The following is a 19141-nucleotide window of genomic DNA, read 5'->3' as shown; positions in this document are numbered from 1 at the left end:
TCTGGTGGACATTCCTGCAGTCAGCATGCCAATTGCACGCTCCCTCAAAACTTGTGACATCTGTGGCATTGTGCTGGGTGATAAAACTGAACATTTCAGAGTGGCCTTTTATTGTGGCCAGCCTAAGGCACACCTGTGCAATAATCATGCTGTCTAATCAGCATCTTAATATGCCACACCTGTGAGGTGGGATGGATTATCTCGGCAAAGGAGAAGTGCTCACTAACACAGATTTAGACAGATTTGTGAACAATATTTGTGAGAAATGGTGTTTTGTGTATATAGAAAATGTTTTAAATCTTTGAGTTCAGCTCATGAAAAATGGGAGCAAAAACAAAAGTGTTGCGTTTATATTTTTGTTCAGTGTATGTGTGTGTGTGTGTGTGTGTGTGTGTGTGTGTGTTCTATTTTTTTAAGATGTACACCAGCATAAAAATAGAGCATACAAATAACTTTAAGATTTAAAGAACAAAATACAGTTTTTCCTTCCCTTCCATTCCTACATTTGTCCATCTGTCCCTTCCGACCTTCTTCCTTTCTCCCTTCCTTGCCTATTTTGTGGTAAATAACTAAGATGCCTTGGGGAAATATATCGAAATAAAAGTGAAAGTTGATGAAATGTGAAAACTCAGGTGCAGATACTCCCAACACACATACACACATAGCATAAAAATGTTAATTATATAATTATTACTGTTAATATTGATTGCTAGAGGGGAAATTCGGGTGTTGCAAAATTAGATATATTAAAAGTCAAGATTTTAAGGTAAGATTAAGTTATTATGATGGCAACTCTCTTCAGAAAGTTTATAAAATGCAATGTTTTAACTTCCTCATAAACCATTTACTAATCCTATTATAAACAAACTGAACTTTGGTATTGGAGTTCTGTACTGTTACTGAAACTGCTTCACATTTGTTGTAAGAAAGATTTGTGATTAGATATCACTGATGCTCAGGCCCGCCATTAGGAAGTATGGGCAGGGGGACAACATCTTCAAAAGTGGGCCCTTCATCCACACCCATTGAGTGCAAAATTGTATTCTACCTGAGATAACCCAATTAATCATATTTCCACATGTATTTTGTCTACTGTGTTAGACAAACAAAAATCAAACACTGACTCTAGAAATTAATGCATGATATTAAATCATAACATCAAATAAGGAGTGAACAAATATAATTTTTTTCATTCAGTCTTGAGGCTACTTTTAATTAATTATTGGTCAAATCATGTGCAGAACTGAAATGGTGTAAAGAGTATATGGCTGTCAGCTCTCAGTTTTCCTGTCATACCCAGTTTATCTAATTCCAAGACTGTTCAGGGAGCCCATCTGCAGAAATATTTAAATTCACCATTTTTTCAAATGGCAATGCTACTTTTTTACCTTGAATTCATTGTAACTTTGAAGCGTTATTTGTCTCCCTTTCCGACAAGATAGCATAACATGGTTGTGTGTGTTGTGCATTTGTGTTGTGCTTCGTCTTTTCAGTTCATGTTTTGGGGCCCCCTTACAGAGATGGTACATCTCACGACATTTCTCCTGATATCATGGATTTGACTTTGGTGTACAGTTCTACTCATGTATTATATCATGTACTTGCCTGTGCAGGGGTGGCCTAAAGGTTAGGGAAGGTCATTTGTTGAATCGCTGAACAAACAGGCAAAATATGGGAGGGTGAGCAGGCAGTTCTTGCTGCTCCTTCACTTCCAGCAATACAGTATACTATTCTCATCCTCACCTCCTTATCATAAACATCTAGCTGTAATTTAGTGGGATTTATGACATTAATCCAAGAGATTCACTGACAATGAAACCATGTCACTTGCTTTGTTTAATCCACGGGGTTGACACTGGTGATTCTGCATCAGTACATGGGTCGGAAACAATCAATATAACTTCTTTACTTCATATTAACGTAAAAAAAAAAAAGAAAAAGAAAAAGACAGAAATCACAATAATTTCTCTGTATGTGTTTGTCAATCAAAGTATTGTACATACTGTATGCCCATCTAGCATAGTGGTTAACATGTGTTAGACTCAGAAAACTATTACATTTTAATATAAGCTAACTGTGAAAAGTCACAACATTTCAAAGATATCTTAGAATTATGATATTTATCATTTCAGGAATGCACTTTTTGTTACAACATATAAAACCTTTATTCAGTTGGGTTAGATGTCAGTACTAAAGCTCCCAGCACTTTCTCCAATTCGTCTTTTAACACAGAAAATCAATTTCATTATTTCTAAAGGATGACAATGTAGAGTTGAGCTTTGCTACATATATGAGTATGTCCAATAAGAAATGCTTTATCATGTTTGATCAAACAAGACAAACTCTGCTAGCAGAACAGCAGAAACAGTTACTCTTAAGATAATTCTGTCCATAAGTGACTTTCAGGTGACTGCAAGGAACTTTTTATTGATGGTAAGATCATTTCTGCTCACATATACAGTGCACACAAAATAGTTTTCAATTTGTAATAGACAATTTCTTGCTCATGTCACTTCAGGGGCTCCATAGATTTATATCTGAACCAATCCTTGTATAACTTTTTTTCATTTTGTTTTGTTTTGTTTACTATAACAACTGTTGATGTTATGTTAAGATTCCATCTGTATGGGTGTACACTGGTGGTGTCTATAGATTGTTGAGCTCCAAAAGGGTTTGGTCCAACACCTGGTGCATATCCAGGTTCTCTTCTTTGGCTTGGGCCAGTTTCTCTGGAGGAGGAAACAAAGTCACAGGTGAGTTTCCAAATACATGCATGGAAATGCAGATAGAGAAAATCAAGAGTGTCTCTAATTTTACGCAGTCTTTACCTCACCATAAAAGGGTTTGCTAAAAGACAGATGTGAGGCTTAATCAGCAGGTATCAGAGGATCAAAAGAGAATAATGAAATGCTGCTGGAGGACATCACAAACTTGTTTTAACACTTCACTAAATTTTACAATAACCCTTTTTTTTTTTTTGTACAAAACTGTAATTTCCTAAAAATTTTGATAATCTCCTTAAGTTCCCTGAAAAAACCCCAATGTCATTTGGTACTTTAAAAAAAAAAAAAAACTTTTTATACTGAGGCTGCAACTAATGATTATTTTACAATGAATCATCTGAGAGTGTGTATCTGTCTGTTCACAGCTAACCTCACAAACTACTGGACCAATAAGCCTCATATTTTCTCCTTGCCGGCCAGTAGGGTCCGGAAGTTTTCCGGAAGTTGGCTCAGCTAGAGACAACAATCCTTACCTAGTCTGTTGCAGGACACATTGCGTTCTTCATCATGGCTCAAAACTGACATCCAAATAAATGTTTGGTCTCATTTTAAACCGGAATAGATCGATTCTATAACTGATATATTATGATCCACTAAAATTAGGCATGACACAAGATGAATTACACACCATTTGTGTTGTCTTCGCTGCCATTTTGACTGCAAGGGAGCTAGGAGGGCAGCTGCAACCTCATTTCTTTCCATTCACTGCATGGCGTCATGCCACACTAAGAGCACTTCAGAAGTGTTTTGTTGCCTGATTTTGTAGACTTGCAGGCTTTGCTGATTTGGTCATTTTTCTTGATATTTGTGCTTCTACCATAAGGAAGATGAGGTTCTAACTGCAGTACAGCGTTTCAGACTCCAGTCCAATCCAACAACATCAATTCCTCAAGGAAAGTGAGATTCTTCTTGTCAGCCTGGCATTGGAATATTTACAAAGCACAGATGTCATGTGCAAATCATGCTCACTAAGGTCACATAAGGTTGGAATTGACCTATGGCTAAGCCCCGCCCTCAAACGCGATGAGCCAATCACAGTGCGTATAGCCATTCCCATACACTCGGACATTCTCTGCCTGGACGTCCATTGAAATGCATTACAGAAAGTCAGTTTCATTCGGTTTAAAAATGGTCAAACGGTGTGCATGGGGTACATGCAATTCCGACACAAGGTATCCTGAGAGGCTGGGTGACGAAAGTGTCTCCTTTGGATAAAGTTGTGTGGTAACAGTAGACCACAACATCATCTCAACGTGAATAAGATTAACAAGGATGTCTACATCTGTTCTAAGATAAGTCAACATCGTGTTTGAGGCAACATATTGTCATTTTGCTGGAAAGAAATGTAAAGTTATCTTTAACATCTCTGCTTTGTTCATCATGTCACCTTGTTTGCTGGGAGTTCATTAGCCTATTTTGTTCTAGTTTTGTACTTTGGTGGCCGTACATCATTGCTGACTGTTGTCCAAAGGGTTCTAGTTAAACTAACGTTAACTTCTGGACCTTAGCTTCATTAACTCATCTGTAATTGCAGAGATAACAAAGGTTGGCAAACGTTATGCTGAATGATTCAGTGTAAATGCAGTTGATTCACTGATTCCAAGTGGACATTTATGTCAAATTTGAAGATATTCCCATAAGGCATTCTTGAGATATTGTGTTCACAAGGATTGGACATACATATGGACAACCCGAAAACATAATGCCTCTGGCCACAGCAATTGCCAGTGAGGACGCATAAAAGCTTATAGTTATGAGTGGGGGGTGTTGGGTGTTGGGGGCAGCCTTTAGTGGGGAGTTACACCTTTAAGGGACAGTTTGGATTTTTTAAAATGGGGTTGTATGGGGTACTTATCCATAATCAGTGTGTTACCTACAGTAGATGTCTGTCGGCAAGCCCTGAGTTTGGAGAAGCAGGCTGAAGTCCAAAACGGAAGCTAACTGTGGAGGGGTCAGCAACAAAATGTATTTCAGCCACCTATAAAAAGTCCCACCTAAAAAATCAATATCAGCTTAAGTGTATATTACATTTAGGATATGTTTTCACTGCTCTACCGTCAGACAGCGATTTCTGATAGGATAATATAAGGCCATTATATAGCTCACTTCAAAGCCAGACTCCATTGAGAAAAACAATAATTTAATATCACTGAAAACAGGAGCTGGGCAATGTGCTGCTGTGGGAGGGTCAGCACCAAAATGTATTTCAGCCACCTAAAAAAGTCCCACCTGATAAAAATCAATATTAGCTTAAGTATGCACTATAATGAGACTAGACCAGCAGTTCCTGTGTTCAGCAATGTTAAATCACTGTTCTTCTTAACAGAGTCTGGCAGCTTTGTTTTCCCATGAGAAATTACTGTCTGAAATTAAAGTACAGCAGAGAAAATATTCGAAATATAGTGCACACTTAAACTGATATTGACTTTTTTTACCTGGGACTTTTTAGGTGGCTAAAACCGGTTTTGTTGCTGGCCCCTCTACAGCAGTACATTGCTGAGCTTTCATGTCAGACTCTAGCCTTCTCCAAACTGGGGGCCTGACATCTACTGTACAGTATGTATTATACTACAGTATCTATGGATAGGTACCCCATACAACCCCACTTCCAAAAAACTGAACTATCCCTTTAACTTACATGAGTAGTCAAGTTGTTCCCAATCATCCCCCTTTTGCTTTTTGTCATTACAGCAGCAATGCATCTTAAGATGGGCATCATGTGACTCGCGTAGCATTGAAGCATAAAATGTCTTATCCAGAAACATCCGGAATTCAATTTGCCTTTTGACCTTGAGACATGCACTAGCCTATGTTTAATGTACTTGTATTAGCCCATTTCGTATAAAATCCCTGTCTATAGCTTGCTGGGCAGAGAGGTGCAGACAGATACTACAAGTGTGTTTCTCTCCATGCTGCATGAATGCTCATCATCAACCACCATTTGTCTTTGAAACCTAAGTAAAAATTATTTAAATTGGAACTTTACTGAGATTTTCTTCAACAAAGCATTCTTTTGCAAGAGGTTATAGTGTATGTATTAGAGATACATGAAAACACTTCAAATGTCCTTCTTTCTGTTTACAGCTACATCCTGGTGTTCAACAAAGCAGTTGCTTAATATCCATGCACTGCTTATAAATGAGAAATAGAAGAAGGAAACAAAAGAGAAAGAAGACACAACTGGAAGGAGACAGAATAGTCAAGAGAGCTTTAATACATTTGTTACAGAAGGGGGGGTTTACATGAATATTCAATAAAGAGAGGACATTAACTCAGTGAACCTGCAGACACACAGCAGTGACTGGGTGAGCAATAACTGCAGTAACTTAACCCTCTGTACAAAGACTAGTGCTTTGTAATACAGATACAGCTTACTGAAGGGTTGGTGGATTCAGAACATTACATTTCTAGATTCTTCTAGCCCCTGATACCACTGTGGAATGGAACAGAACAAGAGCAAGCAGGCCGAGAGGAGTTCAGACAGGAAGGAGGAGCGAAGAGGAAGTGAAAGAGCAGTTACAGTGTAGTCATGTCGTTGAGGGCCAGGTCCAGCTCTTCACTGAGAGCCTTACCCTTCAGCTTCTGAGCATACACTTCATCTGGAGGAGGACACACACACACACACACACACACACACACACACAGACAAAGAGACAGGGAACCGAGTAGACAGACGCACAGAATGGAAACGGAATGAGGCAATTGAACATGAGACAGAAAAGTACAACAAAAAGAAAATTAAAACTGCATCAAAACTGGTAACCCTCAAACTGAACAAGCAAGACTCACTGGTGTTAATGTTATCAGATTAGCTGGTTACTGCAGCTCACCACGCCTCAATTCTCAACTTGAAGCTTGTTCAGCCAAATGATGTAATCCCTGATCTCTTTCCACCGAGTTCAAATGCACACAAACTGAACAGGTCATACAGTGTTATTCAACAAAGGCTCCACTCAACATCTCATGTATACAACCCATGCCACAGACAACAGGATCGGTATCAGGACAGGCCTAACCAACACCTCCTAGATCAGAAGTGATTTGCAGAGTTAAATTGTTAATGAAATTATTTGTGCATTCAGGGAACCCTCTGCAAGCCATGTTGGAAGTCCAAACCTCCCGGAAACAATGTATATGCTGTTCTATCTCTCTCTGACTGTGATGTGTCAAGAAAATCAGATCATTTCACTACTAACAAAGTCTAACTCAGGCCTATTCAACTGGCAGCCCATAGGCCACATCTGACCCAGAGGCAACATCCAAGTGGCCCAACTAGGGGTGGGTACTGAGACCTGGTATTAAACGGTAGTATTAATAAGCTCCGACATTATTGGCTATTTTATTGTTACTTTTTAAAGTTTTGGTTTCATATATCATCATTTTATACCATGTCTGGGACGTCTCACAACATCCCAACAGAAAGTCTAGTATGTTTAATTTTCTTTTTGTCTTCCACGACTTCTCCCATCACAGCCGTCACCTTGACCATTAGAAACACAGAGCGAACTGCTGCTGTGAACAACTCTATGACAACAACATCCCAGCCTTTTCGATATTTCTCTAGGGACGACCACACAGAGTAAAAAGGGAAAAATGATGGCGTGAAACAGCAGAGCCACTTTAGCAACACAATGAGTACTGCCATTAGCATCAGGCTAGCAAAGAATGTTATTTCCTCATAATGGAGAAGGATATAAAGGAATTAAATAGACCCTTTTACTGTTAGTAAACAGTATGACATATTTTGGTGGGCTGGGTTTAGCTGGAGGCAAAACAATTCTCCACAGACATTAGATAGCGCAAGTTTTGTTGGTGTGCTTTTGACAATGGAAGAAGAAGATGCGAGTGGTGCATTCTGAAATACTCACTCCGAGTGCTGGAGTACACTTTAGTACAAACTGGGCCGTTCGTAAACTCAGAGTGTTGTCAGAATGTACCATTCAGTTATCCAAAGCACCGCACTCTCAGAGTGGCAGGGCGCACTCTCAGAGTGGCAGGGCGCACTCTCAGAGTACTCTCAGTACTTCAAATGTAGCTCCTGTCATTCGGTGGCCCTTTATACATTATTACAATAACATTTCAGCTGGGACATGAACAGCCATAGTGACTGAAATAATAGTAATAGTAATAATAATAAAAGTACAACAAGAACAATCCAATGACATCACGCACATTGTGAAAGACGACCAGGGATGATTGGTCGTTGACCAACGTGTAGTCTGTTATGTCTGTCGGCCGAGTCACTGCAATATTTTATGACTCCACAATCGCTACATGTCACACATGTGGTGTCTCAAATCAGTGAAGTTTGCCCTTGCCTGTCCTCCAGCAGAGGGAGCTGGGGAACAGGGTGAAAATTAAGCCAGCTGGGTATAATCATCAATCAGGAATATTTCCACTGCCAGCTTACCTAAGGCTGGAGATAGCCCTATTGGATTAAGAGGAGAGCTGGAGCGGTCAGAGGGAGAGAAACCATGGAGGCAAAAGGACCCCCAAGAAGTAACCAAAGCTCCCAGTGAAGAGTACAAAGCTTCTCTGACATCTCTACCTCTGTTTCTCTGGGAGAACAACACCCCCACATCTCAAGGGAAGTGACTGCCCTGATTTGGGTAGACTTTAAGTTTGTTTACTCCTCTGCCCTTTTCCCTAATCATTAATAAAACTCAAGCCTTTGTTACTTACACCTTACATCTCCTGACAATTCTCCTCCGTTTACCACACACACTAAGCCTTTACAGGCTTTACTCTCATAGCTGTGCTCATCAAGACCACAAGACCGCAGTGGTGTAAACCACAGAAATAATGTGTTTCAATATCATCATTCTGTCACTGAGTAAGTTAAACATGTACAAAGAGCAAGTCAATACTGAAGTTGCATAATGAGGCTAATACAAGGCATTAGAGAGAGGTGACTTTGGTCTTTCCAATCATTAATGGCTTCATCAGTTAACCACAGCACAACTACCCAGCCAGGCACCAGCCGAGTTCCAACAGCAGAAGTGAAAGTAGCGAAGCTCTGTGTGACTGTAACATTTTTATCGAGTAGAGTGAGCATTCTTGTTAGTGCTGACAGTGGAAGTCCGAGCAGAGACAACACAAGTGAGTGTTGAATACCTTCCAAATCATCAATGGTCTTCTCCAGCTTGGCCACAGACCTCTCTGCAAACTCTGCACGAGTCTCAGCCTGGGACACAAACAACACGTGTCAATGCACAGTGTGACATGCATGAATACTGTCATTTGTTAAGTTCAGATGGGGGAGTAAGCAACAGAATCTATAACACTGTAACAGAAACCTTACCTCTTTCAGTTTGTCAGTAAGAACTTTAATTTCTTCCTCGTATTTGTCCTCCTTTTGTGAGTACTGAAATCCAAACAGAAAAGGTATTAACAAAGTGCAATTCAAATTTACACCTCCGGTGTTAACTACTAAATGGAGACAGACTTCGTAGGTGGATGATGAATGCAAGACTTTGCTGTATTACTTTGGCATTTGAATTTCTTTAAGAAAGACAGGTAGGATAATTATGCAGAATTGGGGGTGAAACACAGCATTAAACAGTGAACTGTTATGACAGCTATAGGTCATTTGAACCCTGTCATGCACAGTTTGTACTTCTCACGTATGTTCAGTACATTCAAGATTTTCTTTCTGAAAGACAAGTCAAATGGTCTTTGAGAAATCCAGGTTGTTTAACAACACTTACTGCAGTTTTCAAGGTATTTCCAGGATCTTCAGAAACTGTCTCTTATTGTGTGGCTGTACATCGTACTCAAAAAAGATTAACTGATTCCGAAATTTTAAATTCTACATCCAAACAAACGTGGTTGAGCCTATCCAACCTGGCACCAGACGTCAAGATGACATCAGAAAGATGTTGGACTCTTATGTCAGACCGAAGTTAAATTTTAGTGGGAATGAAAATCGGGTTGACAATATTTTAAATGTGTAACGATGTTAGAATCTCACGTTGTGTGGACATTAACACTATGATGTTTTGCAGACATTGGGTTTTGTTCTACAAACCTTACGACTAAATGTCTGTATTCTACGTCAAGATTATGTCAGAAAGATGTTGGATTCTCATGTCAGAAGTTAAATTTCTGTTGAAATGAAAATCAGGTTGATTATATTTTAAATGTTTCACATTAGAATTTCATGGATTTCATAATGTAGGTATTCTACATCAAGATGATGTTGGCATGAGATGTTTAGAAGATGTTGGATTTTGGTTATTTAATAACACAAGTTAAAAACCAACAAAATATCAACGTCATCTGCCTTGAGTAGTCACAGTCAAATTGAAATTGGCATTAGATGTTGTCCCGACATTGAATTTTGGTCACCTGATTGTCACAACCTAAATTCAATCATACATCAAAGTGGTTGGCTGGAAAAGTTTTATTGTGTTGTCTGTGATTTATCATAAAAATGGTGGGGCGGCAGTGGCTCAGTCCATAGGGACTTGGGTTGGGAACCGGAGGGTCGCCTGTTCGAGTCCTTGTCCGGACCAAAATATGGAGCGTGGACTGGTGGCTGGAGAGGTGCCAGTTCACCTCCTGGGCACTGCCGAGGTGCCCTTGAGCAAGGCACCGAACCCCCCAACTGCTCGGGGCGCCTCACCAAGGGAAGCCCCCTCACTCTGACATCTCTCCACTTTGTGCATGTATAGGTCCTGTTTGTGCATGTGTGTGTCTTTTGGACCTGTGTGTAATTGACAAGCAAGAGTGAAAACATTGAATTTCAATTTATAAAGTAATAAAGTAAATAAACTAAACTAAACTAAAAACACTTGATGCAGATTTCTGAGATATGTGTGTGTGTGAGTGTGTGTATGTATCAGTAATGATAGTATATGAGAGGCACAAAGTTGGGCTACTTGTTGCCATGGTTTACCACCATTTAAAGTCTTTATTTAAAACTCAGACTTTCTGTATGGTCAAATGCAGAACTTGAAACAAAGTGTAATTTGTAGTTGGACCTTCCTCTTGTAAACCCTAAGTTGCAGTTGATCATGTCTTTATGTCTCTATAGTGGGATAATGAGGACTGTATGGTGAATGGACATGGGTTCCTATCACTGTATGTCTTTGAATTAGTTTCTTGTCTTTGCTTTGTTCTGATGTTGGGGCCGTTCCTGTGGCTGAATGTCCCTCAGCTCCCACTGTACCTTCTCGGCCTGGGCTTCCAGTGACTTCAAGTTGTTGGTGACATTTTTCAACTCTTCCTCAAGGTCACCTGATTTACTGAGCAAGGTAAGAGAGAGGAAAAGCAAGAGAAGAAAAAGCAGTGATTTGAAAGGTAGGACAGCAGAGGAGATCCAACCCTGATGCTGTTAAAAGGACTGTGCCAGTATTTTTAGAAACATTTCTGTCTGTCTTACTCAGAGACAGAGGATGGATATCTGTCATGAAGCTGCTCTGTTTACATCTGACTCTAAGTAAGACAGCAAACAAGGGTTTCAGCAAAACATCAGGGTGTTTTTTCAAAGGAAAACGTAGGCATGGCTGGATGGCAGATTACAGCCAAAATGAACATCTAGATTAATCACAAATTAAAAAATAACTCTGTTGTTATTCTATATGTTTCCAGTAAGTCCCATGTGCAGACCCAAACTAACAACTTTAATTGCATTCCTTAATACTTGATGATTTTTACTCTGTCTGTGGCTCTTTGCCTCAAACTCACTGTTTTCTACTGGAGATGTAAAGCTTTAATAAATAGCATAAGCATAACAACTTCTTTCATTAATTCACATCTAGTGCTCTAGGTGGCAGCAGGAAAGGGTATGGGGAATTGAGTCAGACTAAACTACGATACGTGTGTTCATGGTAATGAAGGAACATGTCAGGCAGTGTAACAGAGTGGCTCACACCAAAATAAGCAAATGTTGAGTTTTCGAGCAGCAACTTCACACAACTAACTCAATGTATGGCAGAATGATTTTGTTTGTTTTCTTATACCCAACTGAGCTTTGTTCTGTTGTAGTGTTCTTAGTTGTCAAACAGAAAATGTACCCAACCACTCAGAACGTTCCTCTGGGTGCTCTCACTGTCATTGAGAACATCTTTCACCATACATTGTTTGTGGAGTAGTTTCAGAGTTTATGACATCACAAATATGATTTTTAGTACTCTAGTTTTCGGATCTAGTTTTCGAGCTGTTAATCATTACTAATATTTTTGGGCTGTCTTAGACCATAGGAATAACATATGAATTTTGAAAATGGCCATAGTTCCCCTTTAATGTGTTTTTGTAATCATGATATCACTTCTTGTCTAGCCGCTGTTCCACCAACTTATGTAACTCCATGTAATCTCTCAATCAATCTTCAGTATTACCTTAACTGTCTCTCTGAAAAAATGAAAGTGTGCCTCCCACTCCTGATAATCAAACCTATTCACTTAAATCAAGTCATTGTTGGTTTTGGTCTTATCATGGGATTTGTTAACAAGAAAAACTATATAGAATATCACCAGACTTGTCCTGTCAGTACTGACTGAAGGACATGCTTGATGTCATAGAGGGTAAGTGCAGGCTAAGACAGGAAACAGAGAGAGGGGATGAGAGGCTGCAGGTCAGAGGAGCAGAAGGCAGCAGGTCAGAATTTGACCTCGGTGGAGTTTGTACAGTAAGTACCTCTTCCTCTCCGCACATCATGGACTTCAAATTCTGATCCATTAGTCTGAGCTCCTCCTCCAGCTCCCTCACTCGCCTGAAGGGGTTAGTCCAGGAGGTCGGGGTGAGGGGGGACAGTGGGCAGGGCAGCCAGAAAACAATAACAAACAATAACAAGTCCCATACAGGCGGTGGTGGTGTGTTCAGACATGCACACATAAAAACACACACACCCAGGTCTCTATGTGATTAGTGTTTTCATTATATCACACATGGCTACATGATGCTCAATCACCAGAACACTTCAAGTGAGTAATCAATTAGTCAGTCAACAAAAAATGTATCAACAACAATTTTAATAGTAATAATAATCGTTTAGGTCATTTATAAAGACAAATGCCTAATCTAAATTTAAGTTTCTCCAATGTGAGAATTTGCTGGTTTTCTTTCATCTATAACACTCAGGGCCTAATTCACAAAGAATGAACTGTGGCCGCTGATAGCACCTTGAATTGCACTTCACTTGCACCCGCAGTTTGCTCCGTCTTAACGTCCTATTCACAAAGGATATTGCGCTAATGATATACCAGCGCAAACACGCCCACAAAGTTTGGCAGCTGAGTGCAGTTTGCCCCTGATTTGCCCCTGATTGCAATTAGCCACATGGCAAAGTATAAATGCTGGCTTTGCACCAAGAACACCGTGGCAGAACAATGGCAGACTTTGTTTGGCAAAGTACTGAATACTGTATACCCTCATGTAGTGATGTCTGCTGGTGAGTCAGTCTAACAGTGTCGGATGGGTTGAGGCTGTGGATTTGACCAAGTTTGACCACTTTATCACTATTCCCTCTCACTAGTAGCTGTTTTTTCGTTATCTTTTGAATTTAATATGAATTTGTTCACGTTTGTTTCCGCCGTTCCGTAAAATAAATTATTGAAAGTTTATTTTCAATAATTTAATAAGCGTTTTGAGAACGACCGCAGACTGTCACCTGTTCAACGCATCAATATCTTCGGATGCCATTAAAGTAATAATGATTATAATAATAATGTCAAAATATTATTTACAGACTGATTTAACAGACGACCCAGTTTGCACCAGCTTTCTAAAGACGTCATTTACTTCACTCAAACTGCGTGTGGCTATTCGCGCTGGTGTTAGTGAATTAGACGTTGTTTATCAATGAGGCTCATTTGCATAGAAAGGGGCAATTTTGCGCCAAATGCATGCATATTACCTCATTTAAATATGTGCAAATAACACCGGAGCACCGAGATGCAATCTGCTTGGCAGCGCAGTTAGTGGAGCATTTCACCCTCTGCGTGTGCTTTGTGAATTAGACGGTATCTGCTTGCTCCATTTTTACCAGTTTAGCGGCCGCAAAAGCCACGCAATCCTTTTGTGAATTTGGCCCTCAGTATCTTTGGGTTTTAGACAATCTGCCAGATAAAATAAGATATTTGACACTGGAAACTTACAATTGGCTTTTTTCACAGTTTTCTAAAATTTTACAGCCCAAATGATTAATCAAGTTATAGAAAAAATGATTAGTAGACTAATTAAGAACAATCATTATTGTTAAAGGGGTTGTTCAGATTTTTTGAAGTGGGGTTGTATGGGGTACTTATCCATAGCCAATATATTACCCACACTTGATGTAAGTCAGCACACCCCCAGTTTGGTGAAGCAGACCAGAGTCTGACCTTCAACTTTATAGCCCAGATTTAAGACAGTTTGAAGGTCAGACTCTAGTCTGACACCCCCATCCCCCCCCCCACCCCCCCGCAACAGCCTGTCTGGTTTTTATCACAGCAACACTATGTGTTTGCCTATTCATGTTTCTTGCTATGCATGTTATTTTATGCTCTGTATGGTGGTGACCTTGGGTGTTTTGAAAGGCACCTTTTTAATAAAATATATTGTTGTTATCTATATGGCGTACACTTCAACTGATAATGATTTTTTAAGGTGGTACCATTTTTTAGGTGACTTAAATACATTTTGTTGCTGACCCCTCCACAGCAGTAGATTGCTTCACTTACATGTCAGACTCCAGCCTGCTTCTCCAAACTGGGGGGCGTGCTGACTGACTGCATTACCCCATACAAGCCCCCTTCAAAAACTCTGAACTATCCCTTTAAGAGAATCATTATGACTTATGAGTCCATGCAGCATTTACAATGTCCACTGCTATTAATATAAACACTAGGAGGATTATATTAATGTAAAGTAAGACATTTATCAGTTAAAAGTGAATATGTAAGATCCCATGTTGCCATAGAAGTAATCACATGATCTCTACTACGGTAACATGAATAATGTACACTGGCTCTCGTGTTGGTGTAAGCTTTCATGGTGCAGGTGTTGACTTACGCCTCGGCCACCTCAGCACGCTCCTCTGAGCGCTCCAGGTCACCCTCCAGGATCACCAGCTTACGAGCAACCTGCAGACAATCAGCACACACAGAAGTGACTCCTCTAAACTAATGCAACTATTCTCTTTTCTTACTCTGCTTAGAAAAAGGATCTGTCATTACACTAACTTTTAGCATTAATCCTCACAGGCACTATTACTGTATTCCAATTATACACCACTTATTGCATTCGTTGTTTACAGAATGTACTATATTCAGAGATGAGTCCTTAATAAGTCTTAAATCTGGGCTATAAAGTCCCAAGTCAAGTCCAAGTCATAAAATCAATACCCACTCTTATGTATGGTAAATCCACAGAAATAATTCATGCTTTTTAAAATTTTTGTGTATTACTAAAATAAACTTCCTAACATTTGGTCTGTTATCCTTGTAAACCAGTTATATGGGCATAAATTTGTATCACTAGAAACTGAATTTGAATCATTTATGTTTGAAATCAAATTGCACAACTGGAATAATTGCATTAAAAATGAATTTGAATCACAACATTTGAACTATATTGTTAAGTTGATTAATACCACTGAAAAAACTGTATCTGACTAGTGTATTTTGAAATTGACTTTATTGGTTTGGACCTGAGTTCCAGGAAACTTGAAACTGATTGTAATATTATGAAATCTGATCCTTACTAAAAATGAAACTCTCTTCCTACTTCCACATTCAGTTCTCACAAATCAGTTACCGTTTGCTTAAGTACACATATGTTCATTGAGAAAGAGCGATCAACAAACAAAAGAGCACACGCAGCAAAGGGCCACAGGCCGGATCCGAACCCGGGCTGCGGCAACAGCCCTGCACATGGGGCGCCTGCTCTACCCACCAAGCCACCGATGCCCCACCATGGCAAGTTTTACATATATTAGTAAACTCTAACAATAAAATGAAAGGATGTTTTGCTGACTCTCTTTTGCTGCCAACTGCTGGCAGCTACCTGAAACGTTTAAGGTGGAATGTTTTCTTGCATGTTACTCAGCGCATGAGTTGATGACATGAATCCATCAGCACACCTGAATTGTCAATACGATAACTTTGACCTTTCCATTTGTTTTGATTGTCTCATTTGGATGACATATGCTTACGTGATGACAGGATCTTAAAGCCTTTAAAAAATGTTGATGAATATCATCCGTATTATGTGAATTGCATATATTCTAATCCTCACTTGAAGAAAAAAAATATAGTGGAGTATTGTCCTGGTGCACTACAGCAGCACTACGTCCTGCTCTTGCTCGACAAGGACTCAGTGCACATACCCACTATTTTTAAATATCCTATTGAGAGAGACTTTCACTCCAGACTCTTCTTTTTTTGTTCTGAAAATATTGACGTGAAACCTCGTTCTGTGGACCATGAATGAGATGCAGACGTTCCTCTGCATCACCAGTGAAGAGAAAATACAGTGAGAGCTGGACAGAGCTTTGAGCAATAACCCCACCTACATTTAGGAGTACTGCCTGCAGTGGAAACGTTATGCAGATCTAGGTACATGTTCCTTTGGCTCTAAATGTACCATACTGAAAGTTTTTAGTGGAAATGTGTACATATTTCCCCACTGTTATGAGACTACTTCACTGGGAGGGAAGTGGGCAGCAGCTCCAGGGACAGACCTCCAGTTAGCAGCTGTAGTGAGTCAAATTCAACCACTGCAAACCCAGCAGGCTGGTGGCCAGTGGTAGTGCTGGGTCTAGCCTGTGTCACGGCAGTAACACAAAGTTGAGCCGTTGGAGGAGTAAGGGGTTCAGGGTTCAGACCCCTGGTGCTGGGGTTTGCGCTGGCCTAATTCAAGCTGATGCAGCCACAAACTATCAAAACGTACACCAACTAAAAAGGAGTTCTGTGAATCTGCATTCTCTTGCTCTTCCTGAACAAATTGCAATTGCAAGAACTGAATTCTAATTGTAAGAACTTGGAAGTGGAAGTAAAGAGACGTACATTTTCATTGAGGATCAAACACAGTTTCAGAGCAACTGAATTAAATTTCTTAATATTCAGGCTGTTCTCACAAATGATCTGTATGTTTTCCTACAAAAACTAATGCACCCAAAGGCATACATATCCCACGTATTGTGAAAGGCTGCGATCAATGTGCTGACAGCAGTAAACAAGGAAGCAGTCCCAAGAGCTTGTAAGGAGGCAAGTTGGGGTGGTGGATGGGTCAGAGAAAAACAGACCTTTGAGACTTTCCCCTGAAGTCGCATGTTCACATCCACGTTAACTTTGAGTAAACTTTGAGTCATTTTAAGGTACATCCTCACCATGATTCTTTTCCTAAACCTAACCACAGTAACTCATTTGTGAGGAGCAAATTTGTAGAATATCATACAAACTGTTGTGCATGCATTTTTCGTAGGATGTCATACAAACCGTTCTATGACAATACACTGTAACATTACATTCAGTTTCAAGTATATTGGACTTCATTTCCAAACTAAAAAGAATCAATGTCAGATTATGCTATTCAGATTCAGTTTTTCATTACATACACCAGTTACATCATTATATATGATCTGAATATTTTGCATATTGCCATCTGTTTTTTTTTGCTGTTTTCACATATAAATGTGATAATATGAAATATCATCTATTGTCTGTCTGTTGGTTTACAATGCCAAACACACATTTACCTCTGACTTGTTTTTAGATTTAAGTCCCTTTTCCATTGGGAACTCACTACATATTCAAAACTTGTTAAGATGTAGTGTGTAGTTATTAGCTTGTAGTGTAGAACAGCAACACAGCCTATGTTTATGATGTCATGCTAAGACCTTGAGAAACCAGCGATTCCCCCACCTCTTCATATTTGCGGTCGGCCTCCTCAGCGATGTGTTTGGCCTCCTTCAGCTGCATCTCCTGGATCTCCATCTTCTCTTCGTCTTTGGTTGCTCTGTTCTCAATTACCTTCATTCCTCTGAGGGACAAGAGGGACAGATAACAACAGGCAGTCAGTCAGAAACAATTGTTTATGTGTGATTAGATTCAGTATCGCCATCAGGGGCTAACATCCTACCTACATCAAAGTCATGAATGTTTGAAGATTCAACTGTGTTAAAGTGCTTGATCTGAATACCATTGTAATTCTAAAAAGGGGCTCTTTTACACAGGAGTTTCATCAAGACGGAAAAATTAACGCTGATGATGTCACTTCACCCACCAGTGGTTGTAATGTTTTGGCTGATGGGTGTATGTACCACCAGCAGAGAGAGGACCTGTGGGATAGTTGACCACTTTGACCACTTTGTAATCCAGACAATTATTTGTTCCATTCCCCCCTCCATATAAAGGGTATGCATTAGTGCCACTTGGTCATGTAATAGCGCCCCCTTAATCACTTCATCACAAATGGCAAAACAAACCAGCTGGCAGAACTGTGATGCCAGGAAATGATCTTGTTGGTTTTTACAGATGTTCATGCAGTTGTCAAACCTGGACACCATTAGTGGAATGTTGATAACACACCAACATTGGAAACATCACAGCCAACCAAACAGGTAAGTAAATTCCAGGAATAACAGGACCTTTGGTTCACCTGATACTCTGACAAAATCAGTTGAAAGTATGCTTACATGGTACATATTCTTAAACAGATTTCTCTGTAATCAAATTATCACAGACTGACTAATATACAGCAGAAGGTGTATGTACTATATCTCTGTAATATAACTGGTTGCTTTCTAAGACTCTGGGTAAATCAGCTCATTTCTATCCTGGGGCTCACAAGCAGATTAATCCAGTCCTGCAACTGAAGCATAAACTGAGTCATTCAATCATTTAAGTGAGATGAAGCTCTTCACCTCTCACTCTCATCTGCAGCTTTCTCAGCCTCTTCCAGCTTCTGCAGAGCAGTAGCCAGTCTCTCCTGAGCTCGGTCCAACTCCTCCTCCACCAGCTGGATACGCCTGTTTAGCGATGCCACCTCTGCCTCAGCCTGTAGGGACACACACACACACACACACACACACACACACACGCACATACAATATAAATGTCCAAAAGACAGAGACTTATAGAACATTAGACAGAAAGTATTCAAAAACTGAATGCATCAGATATTCAGTAATTCAAAAGACATGATCAAAACAATTATTTTGGTTTTATTTGGTGTTAAATTCCTGAAGCATCCAAATAATATATACATTGATATGGCAGACCTTTATGCTTAATTTATGCTTTATGCTTTAGCAGTCCAGGGGCCTGTATCACGAAGCAAGATCAACCTTTCCTGGGTTACCCAGACCTATCCTGGGTTGACTAACCCTAACAATGGCAATCAGGATAATCGGTATCACGACGCTGGATATCAAC

The 19141-nt window shown here is 39.8% G+C and overlaps 1 protein-coding gene across 8 annotated transcripts in view; it reads right to left on the bottom strand.

Moving 5' to 3' along the window:
- Positions 1-1832: 1832 nt before the first annotated feature.
- Positions 1833-19141, bottom strand: part of tpm2 (tropomyosin 2 (beta)) — a 35952-nt gene continuing 18643 nt past the window's right edge. For 2 of the 8 annotated variants that reach the window (XM_050052730.1, XM_050052735.1), the window contains 7 exons: positions 18631-18764; positions 17630-17747; positions 14778-14848; positions 12423-12498; positions 9085-9147; positions 8898-8967; positions 1833-2729 (listed from right to left, as the gene is read on the bottom strand). In XM_050052730.1, the coding sequence (XP_049908687.1) occupies positions 2647-2729; positions 8898-8967; positions 9085-9147; positions 12423-12498; positions 14778-14848; positions 17630-17747; positions 18631-18764 (615 nt within the window). In that variant the 3' untranslated portion in view covers positions 1833-2646. Of the gene's footprint in view, positions 2730-5981; positions 6383-8897; positions 8968-9084; positions 9148-10953; positions 11030-12422; positions 12499-14777; positions 14849-17629; positions 17748-18630; positions 18765-19141 lie in introns of those variants that run through there. The other 6 variants (XM_050052728.1, XM_050052732.1, XM_050052729.1 and 3 more) reach the window with 3 other exon arrangements.

The sequence above is a fragment of the Epinephelus moara genome, chromosome 9, assembly GCF_006386435.1.
Source record: "Epinephelus moara isolate mb chromosome 9, YSFRI_EMoa_1.0, whole genome shotgun sequence".
Lineage (NCBI taxonomy): Eukaryota > Metazoa > Chordata > Actinopteri > Perciformes > Serranidae > Epinephelus > Epinephelus moara.
The sequence above is the reverse complement of the archived record's forward strand: the minus strand, read 5'-3'. Positions and strand labels throughout refer to the sequence as shown.